Source organism: Prionailurus viverrinus, chromosome B2 (assembly GCF_022837055.1).
Source record: "Prionailurus viverrinus isolate Anna chromosome B2, UM_Priviv_1.0, whole genome shotgun sequence".
NCBI classification, from domain to species: Eukaryota; Metazoa; Chordata; class Mammalia; order Carnivora; family Felidae; genus Prionailurus; species Prionailurus viverrinus.
Window position 1 is genome coordinate 38,122,463 of NC_062565.1, and position 25,489 is coordinate 38,147,951.

Below are 25,489 nucleotides of genomic sequence, written 5' to 3' on the forward strand. Positions count from 1 at the left end.
TATTCTCTTCAGAAAAGAACAGCTGCAACCCTCTTCTCCTCTCTCCTTCTTGCTGTCTACAAGGAACATCTTTGCACTGGAGCCCAAGCAGCCATCTTGTGCCACAGGGTGGTGTAAAATAAGGATGGCAGGACAAGAGAGAAGGTGCCTGGGTCTCCGGTGGTCCTGGAGTTTCCAAGACGGCCTTGGACTGCCTACATCCAGGTTTCTTTTATGTGAGATAATAAACACTCATCTCTTTAAACCACTATTAAGTTTTGCTGTTACTCACAGATGTATCAATGCCTCATGATTCAACTAGAATGCATGCATATATATGCAAAATATTACAAAGTGTTTACAGCCTAACACGTAGTAGAAACCTACTGCATGTTAGTTCTTCTTTATCTAGTATAACTACAATCAACCCCAAACATACAGAGACCAGAAATCCATTATTAGACAGATGAACTAATCGTTAGATACCATAGAAGGACAGGGCCAAAATGTAAACAAGCCCCGTTCTTGTTCTTCACTTTCTATAGTTACCCTTGAATGTCCTCAAGCCTTAAAGATCTCACAGCTATCTTCACATTGTTGTTGTTGTTGTTGTTTTACTTTGTTTTTTTATGGTTTTGTTTACTTTGCCTGTTTATTCAAGGCAGAGATTGATCGGTCCAGTTTGTTTTCTTACCTTATTCTCAGATCACCAGTATCCTGTCCTTTGGCAGAACTTCTCCCCATCTCCAAGTGCTATGGGTAGAGCTACCAATCAGGTTGGGGAGATCTGGGTAAAGAGAGTACCCCCATCATCTAGTGATAGTGATTTGTCTGGGACTGGCCATGCAACTCCAGACCTTCACACGATCATTCTACTGAAGCTAGTAGGAAAGATCAATATCCTATTTTGAGGGTTGGGGTTCTCCAGGCCTGTTAATTTGGAGCTGCCAGCCACAAAGAGGAAACTGAGACTAGTAACATAAGCCCGTAAATTCCTTTTTCTAGGATTTGAGGTAGGTTTCTATGTCTTGTCATTGAGAAAGTTCTGGAGACTAACAGTAGACTGGTCATTTTTCCATGGTTCAATGATATTAAAGATAAAATAGATTGGGAATCAACAACTTTTTAGGGGCACCTGGGTGGCTCAGTCGTTAAACATCCAAATCTTGGTTTCGGCTCAGGTCACGCTCTCATGGTTTGCGAGTTCAAGCCCCACATCAGGCTCTGTGCTAGGATTCTGTCTCTCCATCTCTCTCTGCCCTTCCCCCACACTTGCATGTGTGCTCTCTTGCTCTGTCACTCTCTCAAAACAAATAAATAAACTTAAGAAAAAACTTTCTAGTATCCATCTTAGGATCTTTCTAGTTTCATAAAATTTTAATTCACATTACTCATATAATATTATGAGTATCACATGGAAACTGAGAAATCTTTGGAGACATGGCTTCATCTAATACAGATATGAAATTACTCTCATGATTTTCAACCTTCTAATTGTACTTAAAGAAGTAATCAAGTTTTTATGTCATATCAACATTTAGAAATTAGTTTCGGTGTGCTATTTAAGCATTTCGTTATTCTGGTGGCTTCTTTGGAAATTCAAATTTAATTGTCCTGATATAAATATTCCCTCTACCAGAAACATACTGATAGCACAGCAACTTTGAGTAACAATTTCTCCCATTAAAGGAGCAATTCCATTTTTTAAGGTAGCATGCATCACAAGTTTGTTATTAAAAAAAAAAAAGGATACTTCCTAGTTTAATCACAACTCTGACTTTGTCTCAATGAGAAAAAAATTTGGTGTTCTCACAATAAACCGAAATTAAATCAGAAGTAAAAGGAATACTGGTTTTCAAAGATCCTAGTGCTTGAGAGTGAGCACAAGCTAGTAAATGCATTTCTACAGAGCTATGAAGAATATTTTATCTCTGAATAAGAGTAATTCCTGACACAATTGCCTACTCACCTAAATTAAGAATGAAAATACAGATACTCCTAAGTGAAAACATACTGTACTTCTATTATCATTTAGATTGACGCTAAACAGGGTCTCATAGGAGATAAATATTCTTAACAAGCAAATAAAGAATTCAGCCACTGGGGTTTTCTTTTATTTTCAACTGTTTAAGCTTTTATAACAAAGTTTTTAGTGTTCTGGAAGCCTTTTATGGCTACAATTATATGAACAACACGATTTAATTAGCATGCATGAGTATATGATTCTATAATGGGGATTTTCATTAATTAAAATAGCTGGAAATACAAAAGCATTCGCTGTAAACAATTTGAGGAATCAAGAATCTAATTTGCCTATTGCACAACAAAGAAAAACGCACTGCAGTAATGTGAATAATTTTGGCTTGCAGAGCGACTGCACATTTATCTAACAATTTCAGACTTCACTCATTCCACAAACACCGGGTATCTACAGCTTACTAGTGCTTGGGAGTCATCAACAGAACAGAAATTCTACATTCTAATTCTGACATTCTAGCAGATAGAATGCAGATGGATAATGTACAACAGACATAATACACTGGAAAATTATATATGTCAAAAGGTGGTAAGTTCTATAGAAAAAAAAAAAGGAAAAAGCAGAGGAAGATAAGAGGGTCAGTGACAGCTGGGGAGAGGGACGGGATACAGTTTTAATCAGGATCATCAGCACGTGCCTCAATAAGAAGGTGACATTTGAGCAAAAACTTTAAAAAGGTGACAGCGTGAACGAAACATGGGTATGTGGGAGAAGATCATTCCAGGCAGAAAAAAACAGCCAAAGCAAAAGCCCTATCTGAGGCTAAAGATTTCTGGAGGGTTAAAACCTGAAACAGCAAAGGGGAGAATATAAGAAAAAAAGAAAAACGCTTTAAGGTAAGTGCCCCTTTGCTTACCAGGGAGAAACAAATCTTGGAAGACTGTTTTGGGTACAGCTGATTGCATTCTTTGTGAGGCCTAGTGCACAATGAAAATGCAGAGCCCCTTCGTTCAAAAGGAGAAAAAGTGCTGTCAGGGGTATTAAAATATAAAGCTTTTTTCCTCAAAAATATTTTAGTACTTAGAGGGATTATTTATAATTCAAGGGAGAATGGTATTACATGAGTAATGATAAACTTTCAACTTGCAAAAAAATAATAAATTGGCATTATAATTTTATACACATAACAATTTATTATTATATAATGTTTATATAAAATAATTTATATGATAATACTTTATTAATATGTCTTGATCGATCATATAATTTTCCTGGCTTGCTTTTACTACATATTCATTTATTAGGTCATCAAAATTTATATCTTTAGCAACTTCATTTTCTTTTTTTAAGGATTATTTATTTATTTATGTTTTATTATATATAATTTATTGTCAAGTTGGCTTCCATACAACACCCAGTGCTCATCCCAACAGGTGCCCTCCTCAATGCCCATCACCCACTTTCCCCTCTCCCCCACTGCCCCCAACCCTCAGTTTGTTCTCAGTATTTAAGAGTCTCTTATGGTTTGCCTCGTTGCCTCTCTGTAACTTTTTTTTTAACCCCCTTCCCCTCCCCGCCTGGTCTTCTGTTAAGTTTCTCAGGATCCACATATGAGTGAAAACATATGGTATCTGTCTTTCTCTGCCTGACTTATTTCACTTAGCATAACACTCTCCAGTTCTATCCACATTGCTACAAAAGGCCATATTTCATTCTTCCTCATTGCCAAGTAGTATTCCATTGTATATATAAACCACATCTTCTTTATCCATTCGGCAGTTGATGGACATTTAGGCTCTTTCCATAATTTGGCTATTGTTGAAAGTGCTGCTGTAAACATTGGGGTACAAGTGCCCTTACGCATCAGCACTCCTGTATCCCTTGGGTAAATTCCTAGCAGTGCTACTGCTGGGTCATAGAGTAGATCTATTTTTAATTTTTTGAGGAACCTCCATACTGTTTTCCAGAGTGGCTGCACCAGTTTGCATTCCCACCAACAGTGCAAGAGAGTTCCTGTTTCTCCACATCCTCTCCAGCATCTATAGTCTCCTGATTTGTTCATTTTAGCCACTCTGACCGGCGTGAGGTGGTATCTCAGTGTGGTTTTGATTTGTAGCAACTTCATTTTCAATTGATATAACTGAAAGCTGTTAGCAAATGCAAAATCATAGTTTTTCTTTTTGAAAGTTATTTTTCTTGCGATGAGGACTTTTTGGATCTATTCTCTTAGCAACCTTTAAATATACAATACAGTACCATTAACTATCGTCACCATGGTGGGCAGAGGCGGTCAAAATAATTTCCAGTTATAAAGTAAGTAAGTCATGGAGGTATAATATACAAATAATTTTTGATAATTTTTACTTTTGAGAAAGATCTTTCCACTGATACAACTGTTACTGGAGCTATTACGAGTATTTTACAGACTATAACAACATTGAAATAAATTTCTTATAAATTATTTCAAAATACAAATTTTAGTATATCTAAGCTGACAAATCTCACAAATATGTCTCTAAAAAGACTGACCTCTTCATACAAATCAGTCTCATGTAAGTTTGAATGTAATTTTAAATGCAAATATGCTCAATGCATTTATTTTTTGTATTTTTATTTTTTAATGTCTATTCATTTTTGAGAGACAGAGCCTGAGTGGGGGAGGAACAGAGAAAGAGTGAGACACAGAATCTATCTCAAGCAGGCTCCAGGCTCTGAGCTGTCAGCACAGAGCGCGACATGGGGCTCGAACTCACGGACAGCAAGATCATGACCTGAGCTGAAGTTGGACGCTCAACCAACTGAGCCACCCAGGTGCCCCTACCCAATGCTGACATCTCCTGTAACTAGTGAAGGTAAGAACAAGAAACTAAAAGTAGCTTCATAATTTGTGCATACTCCCAAACACCTATTTATATGTTTTATCTCTGTATCTCTGATTACAAGGAAGAATTTAATTTTAAAATTATCTCCCTCATTAATTCATTCATCTGAAGCTTCATAACCAAATAGCGTCCTTTTCTGTTGAATAGATCTTAAATTTAATTTGTTTCTAAGGCTGTGGACGTGTGCTTTACTTGCAGCATTTTCAAGGCTGAAAATTCTAACCTATTTGAAGAATTCTACCAACTCTGTGATATGCTTTATGTCCACTTTTATTTTGTAATAGCTTACTGATATAGTTTGCACGCTGAGTGCCAGCAGTTCCTGTTCTGGTGCTCAGGCCGGAGCGTTAAATATCAGATGCCGCCAGGGCCAGCTCTGGGGACACACAGGACAGCCAGCCTCCCGGAGAAGCCCCTGGGAAGACCCCGCTGTCTTGCTATGATGCCGTTCTGCTGATGTCACGGTGGTCACTCCCGCCATCTAGGTCCGTATCCCAGCGTGACCACCCCCTCGGGGTCCTGTAGCACCCTGGACTGCTCTCAGGTGTGCAGCTGGCCAAATGCTACCAGGTGGGTGCTGCGTGCTACGCCCAAGCCCGTGTGCATACCAACTGTCACCTGGACCACAAGCACGTGCACATCATGCTGCTCCAGGGGCCTCCTCTCTTCAGGTATGTGTTCCTTTTCCCACTGGACATCACTTACAAAATGCTAGTTCAAAGATAAAATTATTAGGAACTTCAAGATGGCAACAGTGGGGGGTTAAACCCAGCATGGGGCCCTTCTCAGCGTAGGACATACTGACTGCAAAGCCAAGGTCCATGAAGCCAGCCAGAGCTGGTTCTAGGCCGTCATAAAGAGTTGGGCTTTTTCTCCGAATGAAAGAGGGAGCCATTGAAGGGCTTTGAGCATAGAAATGACACGATACATTTCCCTTGCAGTTACTAGTGAAGAATATAAGTTTGCACTTCACACGAGAGAACTGGACTCAGACTCCTCAGATTCAAGCATTAAACGTGACTTACACAACCATCATGTTGCTTTTGACATTCAGTATCATCAAAAAGTAATTTTTTAAAAAACACTATCTTGTACAATCTAAATATACATAGTTTTTATTTTGTCAGTCACATCTCAATGAAACTAGAAGAAAAACTAATTTCTAAATCTTTTATTCAGGCCAACATTAGGTCTAAACAAAGTAGATCAAGTCTACTCATAAAACGTGACCTTGATTTAATTAGATACATTTGGCCACAATGAACAAAAACCAAGGGAAGCAGGGTAACTATGAGAGAATGAAAACATAAAGAAGCAGGGATTTCCACCAGGCCTCTAGACCACTTGGGACCTTCTCCTTATGTGTCAGTTACAAATTGGCAGAGACTATGATGACCCACAGCTGTCACCAACGTGTGGTTGACAGTGACCCCTTCGGACTCTCATTCTCTACCTCAGCCTTCCAGCTTCTGCTCCTGCTCCAGCAGTCTGCTTTGTCCAGATTTGCCCAGTTTATTCTGCCAAGAGTGATACTCAAACAGCCCCGGTCCATTTCTATTTGGGTAACACTTTTAGCCTAGATCCACCTGCTAAGCCATGGGAAGCCTTGCATCGTGGCCCTTGACTCAGATTCCTTCTTCTGACCCCATCGGCCACGGCTGCCAGGAACACTGTCACAACCATTAAGAAACTATGGGTAGGACAGTCTTCCCTGATCAGCAACTGTGGGGATGACAGGCTTGGAAACGACATGACTGAACGCTTGCTGAAAATGTCTTCTGACACACAGCTTAACATCTTTCATTTCAGTATATCACCATGGCTGAAATGCTATCAGTCTTGGCCTGATTTTTGGTAAACAAGGATCTTTTTGTATAACAAAAATTCCTCCAAGACAGTTAAGATTTACTTGTAGTGCCTGATATATAGCTAGCACTCAATAAATGTTAGCTGAATGAGTGATGAATAATGGTTAATTTAACCTAATTGTTTTCCTCGGAGAATAGCTACATTGAGTGAAGACATTTTATGGACAAAAGAAAGAAACGTCATCTGGAGGACGTGAATATTTGACAATGCACAGGAAAAAGGCACATTGGTGGTTAAAGGGCCACACGGATATCGTGGATTCTGGAGTACCGTAAGAAAAAATCCAGGAGGTGGGAAGTAAAAGGGAAGGCACAGTTCACTTCCCACACCTGCCTACCTCCAACCCCAAGAGTGGCTGAGACAGAATTGACATCTCAGTTCTGCCCGTTTATAACAACCAGGAGGAAAGAGTCAACACTGTTCAATGTTCATGAAAGTCAAATAGGATGAGGACTGAAAGCTGCCCACTGACTCAGTGACACAAACATCACTGGTGAAGTTAGCAAGGGTAATCTCAGTGAAATGCAATGAAATACACAAACCCATTGCTCTGAGATACAGCAATCTGAGGCTCAAAGGACTATGAAAGAAAGACATACTCCAGTGTCAGCTCCACAACCTTACTACTGGGTGACCCTGCAGAAGTCAATTAAATGCTCTGAGCCCCCAGTTTTCTCATCTAAAAGGGGAATAACCAGATCTGTCCACCCAGAGGGCTTAAAAACTAAGTGAGAGAATACATGTGCATCTGCTGTAAGATTAGCAAATCTCTGTATGGGATCAAGCGTATTCTCGTGGTTATCAAATAACAATAAGTTTGTTCATGTTATTTAGCCAGAAGTACATTAAAAATCTGACCAAAAACACCTGGCCAAGCACAAGGGTAGCCAAATTCACTGAGAATGACAGACATTTCTGCTAAAAGAGTTGTGCTCCAAGTAAAGTGACTTTCAAATGAAGAAGATATTTAGAACATGCACTGAATAAATTTACTGCCCTATTTTCCCCAACAATTTAAACAACATATTTTAATTATGGTTGTGCTTTCTGACAGTCAATTGTAAATTCAAATAACTACAGTAAAGATCTTGCCAGCTGTAATCAATCACTACACATTTGTGTAGGCAGGACTTTCCAGAAGGCTTTGCATTCCATTCGCGTTCTTTGTAGATCATTCTTTGGGAGGATAAGAAGGTGAATAATAATAACTAGAAATATCTTTGGATCATCTGTGACTGCATTCTCAAGTCCTGAAGTTAAGATCTCTGAGAAAATTGCCAATTTGTGATTAGGAGAAACCAAATCTAACAAGAGTGGGGGGGGGGGGGGAATCCATAAAGAAAAGCTTTATAACTTGGTAAAATCCTGAACTGGAATGAAAAATCTTTGTCTAGAAAAATGCTGGTGAGGAGCCAAAAACGGATGATAGTTAATACTTCCTGAGCACACACTGTGTCCTGGGGCATGTGTTTTTTGTGTCCAGTTCATTTGATCATCAGGGCAAATGAAGTAGCTATTACGGTGCCATTTCCCCAGGTACAGATGAAAAACAGACACGGAATCAGTAAGTTGCCCAAACCTACACAGCTACCAAGTATTAAAGTTGGGAGACAAAGTCCCCGGTCTTGATGTGTTACACAGTCTCCCACAACTATTGCTTTACAGAAAGTGTTTAAATTCCTGAAAACTAATCATAAGTAATTACCTTAGCCAAATAGTTTCTGATTTCCCTGTTACTTTTTAATTGTCCTGTAAGCGTTGACAACAGAGTGTTAAACCAAGACGGGCATCCTTCTACGCAGGGGGCCCTGCGCCTGGGGCTCACACCCAGGAAGCCTGCCCTGGCGTTAGGACAAGGTGCCTCCACTTATTTTAGAAAGAAGTGGGGTGTAAATTATAAACAAACACCAAAATTTCAGAACTGTAAAGTTGTTTGGAGTATATCTCAGGTGTCTGGGAAAGATACCACTAAAGAAAGATAGCAATGAGTACCCTTAGGTCATGAAATCTCCAACCTGAGTTTTAGTTACTATAACAGAAGCACTTAGAGGCCTTGTTAAAACAGAATGCTCTGGGCTCGGTCAGTTAAGCGTCTGACTTCAGCTCAGGTCATGATCCTTGTGGTTTGTGAGTTCGAGCCCCACACCAGGCTCTGCGCTCAGAGCAGAGCCTGCTTCGTATCCTCTGTCCTTCTCTCTCTCTGCCCCTCCCCTGCTCACGCTTTTTCTCTCTTTCTCTCTCTCAAAAATAAACAAACCTTTATAAACAAAAACCAAAACCTTCTGATTCAGAAGGTCTGGGTGAGGCCGGAGAATCTGCATTCCTAACAAGTTCCTAGGTGATATGGATGCTGCCGGTCCAGGGGCCACTTCGAGAACCACCAGACTCAAGAAAAAAGCAGTTATCCATCGGGTTATTTTCATTTCACTGAAAAGGCCTCTGTCCAAGAAACACCGCAGGAAGGAACCAAAAGTAAAACCCATTTACAAGAAACAAAGCTCATCACATCAAATTCAGCAAGAAACGGAAGGCTACAGCCCCTGAAGGATAATCCTCTACATACCGATCCTCTCACTCAACAGTTAGTTATTCGTTGAGTATCCAATATATACTTGATGGTGTGCTAGGAGCCGGGGACACAGCAGCAAACATAGACGAAGAGTCCTTACCTTTACAAAGCTCACATTTGAGTGGGCAGAGGCAGGCAATAAACAAATGTAACAAGTAAACACTGTGTCTAGTATGCGTCGGTGTTACACGCTACAAAGAAAAAGAGAGCACAGGATGGGTAAGCGTGGGGCCGCTGGGGCTGTCATCTTATATAGTGTAGTCACTGAAGGCCTCACTGAGAAGACATTTGAGCAGAGACCTGCAGGACAGGGAGGTAAAGACAGGACCGAGAGAGAGTTCCGGGCAGCGGGAGGAGCAAGTGCAAAGGCCCTGAGCCAGGAACACGCTTGTGTCTGAAAAAGAGCAATATAAAAAAGAATGTTTTTTATTACTTCTGGACAAGGCAATTTTTCTACTCTCCTCAAGGACTGATGCGCAAAATGATACTGAGTATGTGACCTTTGGAATCCTGGGAAGAACACACACAGGTAATTTCTCCATTCTGGTGCCACAATGTTTTCAGAACTCAATCTTACATAAAATGTAGTCACAATTAACACCAGTTTTTGTGTCCCTTTTGGGTGTTGTTTTAATCTGTTTCCCTGTTCAGGTGATTTCTGAGGAGAGCAGCCCAGACATTTCCAGGCCACGATGAGCAGAAATGCGGGTGGGCAGTGCAGAAGTTAGCAGTACCCGCACCCCTATCTACTCAAGGCTCCCTGTGCCCATTCACGCAAATGGCTTCTTACTGCAAGAGCCTGTGGCTCTCTGCCCACACACTTACCCTGTGTGCCATGCTTGTTTAATTCATGTACGGATAAGGCTACAAGGGCCGAGGTGTTAGCATCCCGGAAGGGGCCCCCAGCCAATAATGGATGGGCGTGGTTACACACAGAGGAGCTGCTTTGGCTCTTGGGTGGGACAGCCCTGAAGCATGTTCTTTGCAGTCTCCCAGAGAACACCAGTGGGTTTGAGTCCCCACTGCCCAAAGTGGTCACCTACTCTTTTCACATACCAAATGATGGCTTCCTTTCCTTCACTGTCTCACTTCCCCCCTCCCCTGCTCATGTGTCCTGGGCTCCCCTCCACAATACACTACCTTCACACGAATCTTAGCCTCAGGATCTGCTTTATTTTTTTTTTTTAAGTTTTCTAAATGTTTGTTTGTTTGTTTGTTTAGAGAAGGCACAAGCAGAGGAGGGACAGACAAAGAGGGAGACAGAATCCCAAGCAGGCTCCACACTGTCAGCACAGAGCCCAAGGGGCTCTCTCTCATGAACCATGAGATCATGACCTGAGCCGAAATCAAGAGTCAGTCGCTTAACCAACTGAGCCATCCAGGCGCCCCTCAAGATCTGTGTTAGTAGGAGGCCTGCCAGCATAAGACATGTATCTTCTAGCTAAGGAAACACATCACTGCGAGAGCACCTCTGATCCACTGGTCAGTGTCTTTTATCATCGTTTTAATTTAAGCAATGCTATTTATTTTACCACAGACCCAGTGATTTTCATCACATGTCTCTGCTCTATCAGAGAACTCAGATTCCCCACAGCCAAAGTGCTTCATATAACTCTCAGACCATTTTTAGTGGTATCGTATCAAGTGAATCACAAATAGCTTTAACTTACAGTCATCAGTGCAAAATAATGGCTTCATGCAATTTCTTGTATGGTCACTCCTAAGAAGAGACATCCGGATTTAGACTCATTTGTTTTACCTCCAATAGTAAATTTCATTATTTTAAAAGTGCATCTTTAGTATATAACCTATGCCTATCCGGTGGACTACCATGCTCTCTGCAAGCTCACTAAATGCGGGTGGCACGGCACTATTATCCTCTCCCTTATTAAGATTTCGGTGGAGCACCTCGAGATCATCACCTTCTATAATTTCAGTGGGTTTTAAAAGCTGACACGTGTTCCTGGTTTTAAGCACAAAGTCATGTTCTCAGTTGCGCATAAAATTTTAAAAGTGCTACAGCTAAAAGTTTAAATTTAAGAATAATAGTGAAATCACAAAAGCTAGAAATGCAATGTTACCAGGAAATTTCAGCATAGCAAGAAATGGCACCAAGCACAGGTACGTGTTTGTGAACAACACATCTGGTGAAGTAAAACTGTGGCCAGAAGTTGAACAGATCTGTGGGAGCCAGTGGGTTCTTGTCTAATTTGGTGGTAACCAATGTTTGCTGCTTGAAAGCCAATTTTGAGAAAAATAAAGTGTTTACTGGCAGGGATGTTTTGGTGAATGTCTAATGGAATTAACTTTATTGAGTCCCTTGGGGGAGAAGTTCTAGTCTAATGATTTAGATTACCAAATCTACTAAATAGAAGAACAAATGACACTAAAGGTTTCTCTTTTTATCAAAGTTTACTTGGGGCACTTGGGTGGCTCAGTCCATTAAGCATCCAGCTTCGGCGCAGGTCACGATCCCATCGCTCTTGAGTTCCATTGGATTCTGTGTCCTCCTCTCTCTCTATCCCTCACCCACTCACACTCTGTGTGTATCTCTCTCTCAAAACTAAACATTAAAAAAAAATTTTAATTAAAAAACATAAAGTTTATTTATTTTGAGAGGGAAAGCCTCCATAATTCAACTTTTCCCCCTATAGGTAAGGTATCATTTCTTTCCCTTTGCTTTCAGGTTTTTTTCCTTTGTCTTGAGTGTTCTGAAGTTTAACTATAACTTGTCCTAGAATGGATTTGAGTTGATCCTGTTTGGGATTTGCTCAGTTTCTTAAAGCTCTAGATTTAGGCCTTTTGCCAAATTTGGGGAATTTTCAGCCATTACTTCTTTGAATACTTTTCAACCCTGCTCTCTTTCTCCTCTCCTTGGGGACTCTGATGACATGAATATTAGATTTTTGCTAGAGTTCTCACGGGTCCCTGAGGGTTTGTTCACTTTGGTTTGGTTTTTCATTTTGTTTTCCAGCCTATTTTCTTTCTATTGTCCATATTGGGTAATGTCTATTGTTACCGCTTCAAATTCATTGATTCTTTTCTCTGACCTCTCCCTCCTGCTGGTTAGCTATCCATCAAACTTTTTATTTCGGTTATTGTACTTTTCAGTTCTAAATTCCCATTTGGTTCTCCTTTAGATCTTCTATTTTTTTGCTGAGACTTTAAATCTTTTCATGTGTTTCAAGCATGTTCATAACTGCTCATGGAAGCATTTTTGTGATAGCTCCTTAAAATCCTTGCTAGGTTATTCCAGACCTATGTGATCTACATACTGGCATCTGTTGATTATTTCTTCTTATGCAAATTGATATTTTCCAGATTCCTGATATCGCCTATCTGACAAATGATTTTCAACGTATCCTGGGTAGCTTAGGTATGATGTTAATGAGATTCCCGAACATACTTAAATCTTCTTTTGGCATGCCTCCTCTGACAACATGATAGTGGGAGCAGCAAGGTGCTACCTCACCACTGCCAGGTAGGGGTGAAGGCCCAGGCTCCCCACCCAGTCTTCACACTTGTGGGAGGCCCTCATTCCTGTGGGTGGAGGCGAGAATTCAGGCTCCCTTCTAGGCCTCATCTGTCACGCCCCTGGGTAGGACAGGGAGGGGCACCTGGTTGCTGCTCACTGATACCACAGCAGGGTGAGGGAGGCCTTGTTACTGCTGGTCGGTGGAGAACCCCAGGATCCCATGTGACTTCCAATGACAACTTGGGGGAGGGAGAGGGAGAGGCAGAAGCTGTTACCTCCACATGGGGATGAGTCTTCCCACTCCTCTGATAAGCAGTGGGGGATGGGGTGCCTCGCGATAGCCAGGCCTTTGCTGTTGGGGTAGGGTGGCGGGATTTTTCCATGGTATCTGGGTGGAACAGGGCAACTAGTCTCAAAAAGTTTCTGTCTCACTAGGCTGTCCCTTTCCTGGTCCCCTGGGTATAGAGAACGGACTTTTCTTTCCATTTTTGTCTGAGCCTGTTGGGGTTTCTGGGTTGCCAGTTTTGACAGCATCTAGTCTGGGACACATGAGGCAACACACACACACACACACACACACACACACACACACACACACACCCATGTCATTCCTCAGGTCTGGAGGTCCCCTGGCCAGTCTACCTTCTCAGAATCTTCTCGTATTTCTTTTACATATAATGCCCAGAGTTTTTACTTACACTTAGTGAAAGGAGTAGAGAGAAGTGTATTTACTTCATCGTGGTCTGAAGCCATAAGCTACTGGACATATTTTTAAAGTGGAAAAGAGTACATATGTCTAATTTTTTCAACACTTAGACTGAAGAAGGTGTTGAAGTTCACATAGTACATATTTCTTTCAGCCTCAAAATAATCCTGTAAACTTGGTATTGTTGGCATCTCCCTTTCTCCCAGGGGATGACTGATTCAGAAGTGACAGGTCTGACCCAGAGTCTCAAGGTAAGTTTGTCACAGGGCTGAGGCCGGAATCAGATTATTCCACTGATGCCACATTGTTTGAGCCAGAGGGGGAAGAAGCATGAGTCCACAGTAAGATTTCAGTTTATGTGTGCAAGTACTCTTTTGCGCCTTCTCTTCTACCCCATTCTGGCCTCCCTGTCTCTGCTCATGCAGCAGGACTGGGCAAGCTATACAACCAACAGCATCGGCACCAGGACCTACTTCTTAGAGCCACAGCTACAGCCCTGAGGGGTGTGGCCCTGGCCCTACCGGGAGGGAGTGTGGGCTGTCCCTCCCACAAGAAAACGCCCTCTCCCAAGCCCTGCCCCGCCCGACCCCCCCCCCCCCCAACCCCAGCAGGTTCAAGTACTCTCAAAAGTCCTTCTCCAAGTCTGTGGTTGTAACCCTGGGAGGTTGCTTTTTCCCTTCAGCCTCTACTCAAAATAAACTGAAAGGCTGCACTTGGTGTTGTTCAACCCTGGTGAAATCAAAGGTTAGAAGAACTGGTTCAGAGTGACTAACAGCGTTTCCAAAACGAGCCTGGCTGGACTTCTTGCACTGCAGGTGCTATGGCTGTCCAGGCCCAGCTATGGGGCCCTCTGTCTTTGGTACAACCAGTCCCCCTCACGGTGTGCACCCTATTCGTTTTGGTCAAACCGCCTTCCTCTAAAACACTAGACTTCCAGATTGCTCCAAAAGCACTCACTGCACATAAAATTTCCCACACCCCAAGCTTTTAGGTAACACATAAGATTGGCTGAAGACCTGGGATTCTTTTTGTTTCTTTGTTTGTGTGTTTTTGTTTTTGTTTTGCTGTTTATTTATTTTTGAGACAGAGTGTGAACAGGGGAGAGGCAGAGAGAGAGAGGGAGACACAGAATCTGAAACAGGCTCCAGGCTCTGAGCTGTCAGCACAGAGCCTGACATGGGGCTCGAACCCACGAACTATGAGATCATGACCCCAGCCGAAGTCGGGCGCTTAACCAACTGAGCCACCCAGGCACCACAAAGACCTGGGATTCTTTTGAATTTCAAGTGCATGTGATGGGACCTCAGAAAAGTTTAGACTTCAACATTCTCTCCTTAAATTTTTCACTAAAATTCACCCTCCAGGTGATGATTCACCCTCCAGGATGATGTGCCAGGTTTGGCTTGTGGCTTCAGGCATCCCCTGATAGACCACCACATCCTCCCAAGATAGATGCAACCCAGCTTGAGAAGAATAACACTGAGTGAGATATCAAATAAAATCACAAGTTCCTTACACCTGAAATGAATATAATATTGTATGTCAACTATACTTCAATAATAAAATTAAAAACAAAAAACTACAAGCTCTTTCATACGGTGCAATACCATATACTACACACACTTGCACAGCTACTAAATTTTATCTTTATAAAAAATTAGTCCAAAACCAATGAGTGAATTAATATGATAAAAGGCTGATTTTGCATAGGATATATTTCAGAAAAATCAAAGTTCAAAAGAGGAAGAATGATAAAATGCTTCCTAGGGGGGATGTACTAAATAATAAACAACTAACCACAAAGATTCTTTTACTTAATTTCCAGTGACACAAATGTAAAGTTTTATAACTTCTCACCACTGGCATGCAGTTCTGTAGTCATGCAATCACGTCACTTTTTGACTTAAGTAGGAAAAGATGAGTCTAAATTAGTAAGGCTCCTGAATTACACAACTTTGGAAAGAAATAGCACTAATTTTATTTAGCTTTAATTGTATACAGTACCAGGATTAAGCTACAATGGGTTAACCCAACAGAATAGCCTTCAAAGGGCCGAGTTGAGTGGCTGGATTTTTGTTGAGCATGTATTCCTGAAGACTAATATTCATGGGGGAATAGCAAGTATTTCTTAAAAGCATCAAATATCTGAGGGAAATATGTACCTGAGGGAAATATGCATCTGAGGGAAATATGAAATATGAGGAAAGCAATAGTAGAGCATAAACATTAAAAAAAAAAGGTATATAGAAAAAAAGCCAATTCAAAGGAAGATAATAATTGTCTTCAGAGTGAAAAGGAAAGATATCATATCAATAAACAAGAACAGACTTTGTTTCCATCTCCTAGAAGTGAAAAATAAAATTGCTAAAATTAAAAATGTGAGAGGCAGGTGACAAAGAATGAAAAGCACAGCTGAAAAGGAAATTACCATGCTAGAACACTGAGCTAACAAATTCTTTCAGGACTCAGAACCAAAAAACAAAGAGATGGGGACTATGAATGGACAGTTATAATATTGGGAGGAGAGAAGTGCTAGTTATAGAAACAGAAGTTCCAAAAATAAGTTGGAGGGAAGGGAATTATTGTGTTAATTATTAAAGATATTAACAGTGTGATAACCTAACACTCAAGCTTGAATATGTAAAGTTTTCAGACAGAAATGGCTGAATGAGACAAGAATACATGAACACATGAAAAAATAGCCATACCTAGACTATCAAGGGATTCACTGATATGAAATTCCATTAAAAAAAGAACAAAACCCAAACATCCTAAAAACTTCCAGAAAAGAAAAAAAAAAAAAAAAAAGGCATTTCCTAAGAACTAAGATACAGATTGACATTGACATCTCTTCAGCAACACTTCTGGCAAAGAGGCAATAGAGCAGTGTCTTCACAGTTACAAGAGAAAGGAAATTGTTTTAAGTTTATTTATTTATTTTGAGAGAGAGAAAGCAAGTGGGGGAAGGATAGAGACAGAGGGAGAAAGAGCATCCCAAGCAGCACAGAGCCCGACGTGGAGCTCAAACCTATGAACCAGGAGATCATGACGTGAGCTGAAGTCGGACGCTTAACCAACTGAGCCACCCAGGCGCCCCATGAGAACGGAATGTTTAAGCTAGAATTATTGTATACCCAAATTCCATTTTAACTGTGAAAGGGGATGAAAAGCTTCCAAAAGTTCCCCAGTCTTGAACTCTCTAAGAAATTATTACCAGCCATACTCAAAAGGAATCCAAGAAGTAGACATAAGTATAAGAAACAGTGATGAGCAAAGAAACAAATATTAACTCAGAGATAAATACGAATAAAGGGTGATGATAAAAATGATGAACAACAATCCAGAATGCAGTTACCAGCTGGTCCCAACACTGGAGATTGTAAAAGGAGGAAAGGCAAAGTGAAAGTGTGCGAAGTGAGAGACACACAGGGGGAGAAACTTTAGATATTGAGGGGAAAACAAAAAACAAAACAAAACAAAAGAATGAGTTTAAATATCTGAACTTCAACAACACTGGAGTGGCTGAAGTACAACGTACACCTTGAGGGAGAAAATGGATATCAGCAGCAGTGACAAGTACAGTCAAACCAGCAAACAGCAAAAGAGGAAAAAATGGAAAGTATGGTATGGAAAAAATAAATTAAAATCGGAAGAATGGCTCCAAACATCATTATCATAATCATAATAGATACAAACAGGTTCAAATAGCCAATTACAGGTCAGGGGCTCTGAGTGTGGCTGAAAAGCAAAGGCCAGCTATCTTTTACTTAGATAGTAAAACAAAAGGTCACAGGGAAGTTGAATTAAGAGATCGAGAAAGATAAACTAAATAAAGGCTAACAGAAAAAAATAAAATAGCAAAAATATTTTCAGGAAAAATGGGATACAAGGAGGTAAGTACTAAAAAGGACAAAGAGGAATGTTTCCTATTGCTGAAAGATAGGCTCCACTAGGAACAACTTGGACAGCCTCGATGAAAATGCCTGTCATTCTTGAAATCTCATCATCATCGGATTGGGTGTCATTGTCAAGTCAGTGAACAAAACAAATCCCAGCCTTTGTGGAGCTTTTGTTCTAGAGAAGGATGGACCAGAACACTAATAAACAACCCAACTAGGTAGTATGTCAGATGGTGATAAGTGCTAAAAAAAATAAAATGGGGAAGGGTGAAAGGGAGTGCAATTTCAAATGCAGCTAATAAAGGAAGGCCTTCCTGAGAAGCTGACAAAGGAGCAAGACTTCAAGGACAACCATGCAGATCTCTGAAGGAAGATGATTCCAGGCCCAGAGACCCAACAAGAGCTGGAGGGGAGGTGGGCTCAAGACTGAGGGGAGGTGGGCTCATTAGTAATGAGAAGAAATACCAGACATCCAGGAAACCGAAACGAAGGCTCCCTCCCTGAATGATTTTAGGAAATTTCAAAATGAGGTCAGCTATCTGAAAAATGACATAACCCAAAAGATGACTAAAAGGAAGAGAATTTTAGACAAGTGTGACATCCAGTCAAGGAGCTCTGAATTTTTTTTTAAGTTTATTTGTTTTGCGAGAGAGAGAGAGAGAGCACAAGCATGAGCAGGGGAAGGGCAGAGAAAGGGGATGAGAAGGAGAACCCCAAGCAGTTTCCGCACTGACAGCCCCAATGTGGGGCTCAAACTCCTGAACCACGAGATCATAATCTGGGTCAAAATCAAGAGTCAGAGGCTTAACCAACTGAGCCACCCAGGCACGCCAAGGAGATCTGAATTTAACCTAAAGAGGTTATTGAACTGTGACTGTAACTAAAATAGCCGAAGCCTACTCAACTGTATTTCACCCACCGTGGAGAAAGATTGTATTAAAAGAGAAATACTTAGTTTGAGTAAGATTCATAAAGCAAAGGAGTTTGAAAGACAAAAGGTGACAATGAGTTTCCAGCAATGTCTGTGGGAGAGGGTACACCGATTAGTGGAATTAAAAATGGGTCTATTTAGTAGGTATAGATCTTCCTCCACCTACAATGAGGTTCCATCCGATAAACCCACAGTAAGTTGAAAATACCCTAAGTTGAAAATGCACTTAATACACCTAGCTTACCGAACATCATAGCTCAGCTTAGCCCACCTTCACTGTGTCCAGAACCTTAATTAGCCTACAGGTGGCTGAAAACATCTACCACAAAGCCTGTTTTATACTAAAGTGTTGAATATCTCATGTAATTTATTAAGTACTGTGCTGAAAGTGAAAAACAAAATGGTTATATGGGGACAGAATGGTTGTAAGAGCATTGGTTGCTGACCCTTGTGATCGTGTGGCTGACAGGGAGCTGTGCTCACTGCCTCTGCCCAGCATCATGAGAGAGCACTGTGCTGTGTATCCCCAGCCCGGGAAAAGGTCAAAATTCGAAATTCAGAATAGGATTTCTACTGAATGCCTATCACTTTCACACCACCCTAAAGTTGACCAATCATTAACTGAACCAATCCTAAGTTGGGGACTGTCTGTACATTTTTTATTGTAAGCATAAAGACAGATGTATTTGGGGATTATGAGATCATCAAAATTATCCAACTAATGTCAGGATCAGAAAATAACCTTAAGTAGTAGTAGTTTCCCATACAGATTCCCTACAAGAGGAGACCGTGCTTATCAAAGGTCCCAAAGAGACTTTGAGCGTCTGGTCCCAAAGAGAATTTGCCAATATATACTAATACAATGGCATTCTGATTTATTGGGTATTCTCATGTGAGCTTGGTTCCAACGGTCAGTAGCCTAGAACTGTCTAAATATGTAGAAACACAAGGGATGTAAGAACTAAGGACCAAGCTTTGAAAAGTAGTTATTACACTGAGGTACAGCTGGGTCAACCATTAGTTGGCCTCCCAGGTGTCACCCATACCTCATCCTTCATCCCTCCAACCATATGTTTGAAATGCTGTATTGATGAAAGAGCCCTGCAGTTAACAGAAAACCACCCAGGAGTCCACCACCACTAGCCATGCAATCCTGAGCACGTCACTTAATCTCTCCAATCCTCAGAGAGGTATGTATCTTTTAAAATGGGAGTAATAGTGGCTATTCTGTCTACCTCACTGGTTTGTTTTGAGGCTCAGCTTCTAAATCTAAAACAAACAGCTACATGGATAGAAGGTATTAATACTATCATCATGACATGCCCTGTAGCCTGAGTATATAATTGATACACCGAAGAACATTACCACAATTATCTGAAAATTGAAGACAAGATGAAAACCACTAACCCATCGAACAAAACATAGGAAATCCTACCTCTCGGCAACTGGTTTGGCAATGTTTTCAAAAATGGTCTCCTGGTTTGCACCCTGATCAAAAATTCTTTGAAATCTGCAAATATGAGAGTGGTGATTATTTCAAGGCTGAGCTTCAAACACAATTGGATTAATACTTTTTTCCCAAAAGCTTTGTAAATGACCCCATATTTACATCACTGGGCTTACCTAACCTAACACAATGTTTGCCCTGTAGTCCCAACCACACTGCACTGTTGTACCCCTGTATACACATGGTGGGTAAACAGTATTGCTTTGACAAGATCTGCACAATAAATCCCTCTGAAAAACTGCAGCAGCTTTGAACCAAATAATAAACTGTGTGTTCTTTAGGTCTCAAGAGGGACAGTGTCTGCAACTGGCATCAAATTCAAATCCAGATAAGTGCGTGAAATGGAAACCCAAGAACAGGATGTAAACACCCAAAGAACTTCTGATGTCTGACCTGTAAGGGAAGGACACAGCTGTGAAATGTATGATTATAGAACTTAGTTTTAAAATCGTGAACTGAAGTTGATTTTCCATTAATGGGCGCTGCCTCCGTGACTTAATTTGCAGGATAGTTTTGTCCCATTTGGTTGATCGTGAATCAAAAGTCAAAAAGTAAATGAAGACAGACCTGTCCTGCAAAGAAAAGGCTTTATCAGATTGGCCAGGCCAGGGCCTCGGGGAGGTAGAATGGTGTCAATGCTGCTCTTCCCCCAGTGGCACTGAGCTTGGTACAGGGGCACAGGCACAGTGGGAAACTTGGGGTAGGAGACACACAATATTCTTTTATAGTGTGGGAAGGTGCTACCAGCAAGTATGGTCCTCATTACAAGATCATGAACAGGGGTGCTGGGGTGTCTCAGTGGGTTAAGCGTCTGACTCCTGATTTTGGCTCAGGTCATGATCTCACAGTTTGTGAGTTCAAGCTCCGCATTAGGCTCTCTGCTGTCAGCGTGGAGCCCATTTGGGATTCTCTCTCTTCCTCTTTCTCTTGTCCCTCTCCCACTCACACGCTGTCTCTCTCTCTCTCTCTCTCTCAAAAATAAATAAACATTAAAAAAAGATCACAAAGAAAGTAAGAGAGAGAGAAATGGGGAAGGAAAGGAGGAGGGGGAGTAAGGGAGAGAAAGAAGAGAAGCATAAACAAATAGGGCAAATGTTAACAATTGGTGAATCCTCCACCAAGCGTAGAGGAGAGGCAATCGCATTATTCTTCTACCTCTCCTGCGTATTTAAATTTGTTCAAAATCAAAATTAGGGGTGGTGTGGCTTTAAAGCAAAACCTGTAAAACAAACATGTTGAGGGCATCTGAAGCAGCTTTCAGAGTGGCTTAGGAACCTTTGGTCTACGTGTCTCACTTGTGACTCACAAGTGAGTCGGACACATGTTCAATTACAGTAGAGACTACATGAAATGTGGGACTATTTGCACTATGAAGGAGTTCAGAAGGATGCCTGGAGATGGGTGGGAAATCTAAATGGAATGAAATTCATTGTCTTTAATCAACGTTAACTTCAAAAGTTCCTTAGAGCTTCTCAACCTCCCTTTTGAAGAAGCAAACAATGAAACCATACAAAGAGAGACTGTCAGACCCTCTGGCTACCATGTCATTTTGCAGGCAAGATTTTATCTTAGACAGTAGTACTTACCAACTGTGCCCAGAATACTCAAAACCCATGAGGTGCACCCCTTCGGATATGAATGCTGACCTAACACCGGGGACATGGCTGTTCAAATGCTCACCTGAGCACAGACTCAACAGCGCTTTTGAGGATGATGATGATAAGGCCAATTTGCTTCTTTAACCAGGCTGGTGATGCCTGAGGGAATCAATCAGCCATTCCCAACTCCACCTCCCTAATAGGAATCACATCCACCGCCATGCAAAGAGATGGCAGGCATTTCAATAAATCATACAATGTTAATTAAAGACCAAATATCATCATCCCAAAATATTTTATTTTATATAATGTAGTTACATAGTAATTTGAAGAGCCATTATGATCAACTAGCTTCTGAAAACCACGGAAGAACAAAATAGAACCATAGAGCTTAAGAAGTTCGGTGGAATCTTTTACAGAGGAGGAACCTGAGGCCCAGGGAGATAAAGCAATTTACGCATGGCCCTGGAGCTAATCAATAATGCTCCCTGAGACAAACCTTAAGTGTCCTGATTCCTTGGAGGTCCTTTCACTTACCAGGAAGTTGCATAGGCTCTTTGTAAATTTCAGGGCAAATCTGGCACAGGCTCATCTCTTCCCATCCCAAACTTGCTCTTACTGACCCTCCTCATCCTAGCAAACAACAACTCCATCCTTCCGAAAATTCAGTCCAAAACCCTTAGGGCACCCTTGACCCCTCTCCTTCCATTACACTCTATATCCAACCCACTGGCCAACTCCGTCAGCTCTAACCTTCAAAATACATCTAGCATCCACCTATTTCTCAACATTTCCACTTGCTACTACTCCAGCCCAAGCTACCATAGTTTCTTGCCCGGTCTCTCTTGAAACAGCTGTCTGAGTAGAATCTTACGGTCTATTTTCACATGCCAGGAGAAATGATCCTGCTAAAATGTAAGTGAAATTATTTCATTCTTCTGCTCAAAACCCTCCATTACCTTCCCATAACATTTTGGGAAGAAAAAGCTTACGATGACTTCTCCCCCAAAAGAATCCTTACAGTGACTTACAGGGCTCCCTACGATCTGGTCCCTCTGTCGCCCCTTTAACCTTCTTCTTCCCCTCTCTCCCCATTGCTCACTCTCCTGCAGCCACACAGATCCCTTTACTGTGCCTCAGACATGCCAGCACTCTCCCACCTCAGGGACTCGCTCTTCACTCTTCGCATCTCCTTTGCCTGGAATCCCAATCCCTCAGATAGCTGAATGTCTGACTTCCTCCCCTCCTTCAAGCTCAACTAGCAGCTTCCTATAACACCTTCCCTGACTGCCCTACGAACACTGGAACCATCCCTCCCCTTTGCTGCCCCTCTTCCCGGCACTCCTTATTCCCCAGCCTGCCATACATTTTCTCCATGGCACTTTACACTTTCTTTTTTTTTTTTTTTCTCAACGTTTTTATTTGTTTTTGGGACAGAGAGAGACAGAGCATGAACGGGGGAGGGGCAGAGAGAGAGGGAGACACAGAATCGGAAACAGGCTCCAGGCTCCGAGCCATCAGTCCAGAGCCCGACGCGGGGCTCGAACTCACGGACCGCGAGATCGTGACCTGAAGTCGGACGCTTAACCGACTGCACCACCCAGGCGCCCCTACACTTTCTGATATATACTGCACTTCTGATCTTCCTAACCACCTCCTCGCACTAAAATGTAAGCACCATGGGAGCAGGGCCTTTGCTGCGCTCCCTGCTGTATTCCTAGCCATTATAAGGCATACAGTGGAGGGTCAATAAATATTGGTTGATTGAATGAATGAATTTTCTAGGGAAAAAACACCCTTAAAATGCTGAAATATTTACCTCCGAACATGAGTTAAAGTTAAATACTTTATTAATCTCTTTATTTAAAATACTAAAGCCAATATCTTTAATCTAGAGACTTTGAAAGAATGAATAAGAGGATTAAAAATAAGCAGATAGGGACATCTGGGTGGCTTAGTCAGTTAAGCACCTCACTCTGATTTCAGCTCAGGTCATGATCTCACGGTTGTGAGTTCAAGCCTCACATTGGGCTCTGCACTGACACTGTGGAGCCTGCTTGGGATTCTCTCTCTCTCCCTCTCAATCTCTCTCTCTTCCCCTCCCCCACTCATGCTCTCTCTCACTCTCTCCTTTGAAGTAAATAAACTTTAAAAATAAGCAAATAACACTTTTTCTTTTTCTTTTTTTTTAATTTTTTTTTAACATTTATTTATTTTTGAGACAGAGAGAGACAGAGCATGAACGGGGGAGGGGCAGAGAGAGAGGGAGACACAGAATCCGAAGCAGGCTCCAGGCTCTGATCCATCAACTCAGAGCCCGACGCGGGGCTCAAACTCACAGACTGCGAGATCATGACCTGAGTTGAAGTCGGACGCTTAACCTACTGAGCCACCCAGGTGCCCCACTTTTTCTTTTTTAAAAAGCTTATTTGTTATTTATTTTGAGAGAAAGTGTAAGTGAGTGTGTGCAAGTGGGGAAGGGGCAGAGAAAGGGAGAGAGAGAATCCCAAGCAGGCTCCATGCTGTCCCACACAGAGCCCAATGCAGGGCTCAAACTCATGAACCAGGAGATCATGACCTGAGCTGGTGCCCAGCAAATAACACTTTTTCAATGAACATGTTTAAAGGCACTATTTGTACCTACATAATAGAAAAAATACTTTGGAAAGGGCCCATAGATAGAGACATGGCCAATCGCTTCCTAACAGTCACATAGAATCATGCTGAATAAACTGTTTCAGCAAACTGTGGCTTTTTAGAGATGCTCTTTGCCCAGCTGTCATGAAAGCCCAAGCAGGGTAGCATGCTTACATCAGCGGGAAATGGCCTGCTTCACAAAAAATAAGTCATGTTTTATAAGCCTACTCCTTAAAGAAGACAATGAAAGGCAACGGGAAGCCAAAAAGACAGGGTGAGGACCACCTCACTCTGCAACCGCGTGCTAGCGATCCCACCTTTGCTTATGATACAAGGAGACACAAGCAGATGGGGTACAGGTGGGTGGAGAAATATATAAATGAGGCACAAAGGGTAGGCTGTCAAGACCAAAGAGAACTTACACAAGACATACATAAATAAAGAGGAATAAATAAGAATTAGAGAAAGAGAGAACCATAAACAATATCTGGATGGGTTTTATGCAAAGTTCAAGAGCAGAAACTATTAAAACAGGGCCCGTGCAAATAGCCTGGGAAGAGGGGCACTGGGGGGGCTCAGTTGGTTAAGCGTCTGACTCTTGGTTTCAGCTCAGGTCATAATCTCATGGTTCATGAGATCAAACCCCATGTTGGGCTCTGCGCTGACAGCACTGAGCCTGCTTAGGATTCTCTCTCTCCCTCTCTCTCTGCCCCTCCCCCCACTCTCTTTGTCTCTCAAAATAAATAAATAAACATTGAAAAAAAAAAAAAAAAAGCAGCCTGGAGAGAAATGCAAGACAGCAATTAGGATTCTTTCAGCAGGACCCAGAAATCCACTCCCTAAACTCAGGCAGAGATCAAATATGGCTTTAACTTGGGCTCAAACTGCTTTAAAAGTCAAAAGTAGGCATGAAAGAAACCAGCACAATCTGAAACTACAGAATAAAGGCAGCACGAAGTAGCCCAAACCACACCCCCCCCCCCCCCGCCCCAATTCAAAGACTGGCTACTCAAAGAGAATCTGGACCAAAGGCACTGATGACAATCCAGGGGTGGCTGTTGGGTACGTTGCACCTGATCCGTACAGTTCAGCAGTGTCCAAAAGAAATATCATGTAATCCATAAATGTGAGTATATATGTAATTTAAAATTTTCCAGTAGCCACTGTTTTCTTAAGAAAGAAACACATAGGGGCGCCTGGGTGGCGCAGTCGGTTAAGCATCCGACTTCAGCCAGGTCACAATCTTGCGGTCCGTGAGTTCAAGCCCCGCATCGGGCTCTGGGCTGATGGCTCAGAGCCTGGAGCCTGCTTCCGATTCTGTGTCTCCCTCTCTCTCTGCCCCTCCCCCGTTCATGCTCTGTCTCTCTCTGTCCCAAAAATAAATAAAAAACGTTGAAAAAAAAATTAAAAAAAAAAAGAAACACATAAAGTTTTAATAATCTGCTTTGAATCTAATATA

At 41.7% G+C, this 25,489-nt stretch overlaps 1 protein-coding gene across 4 annotated transcripts in view; it reads right to left on the reverse strand.

Annotated features, from left to right (window-relative positions):
• The window catches only part of KIF6 (kinesin family member 6), a 386,512-nt gene that overhangs the window by 355,682 nt on the left and 5,341 nt on the right, over positions 1 to 25,489 (reverse strand). For 3 of the 4 annotated variants that reach the window (XM_047860795.1, XM_047860798.1, XM_047860797.1), the window contains exon 3: positions 19,724 to 19,798. The exons of the other annotated variant lie outside the window; for it this stretch is intronic. In XM_047860795.1, coding sequence (XP_047716751.1) covers positions 19,724 to 19,798 — 75 coding nt within the window. The remainder of the gene's footprint in view (positions 1 to 19,723; positions 19,799 to 25,489) is intronic. 4 annotated transcript variants of the gene reach the window in all.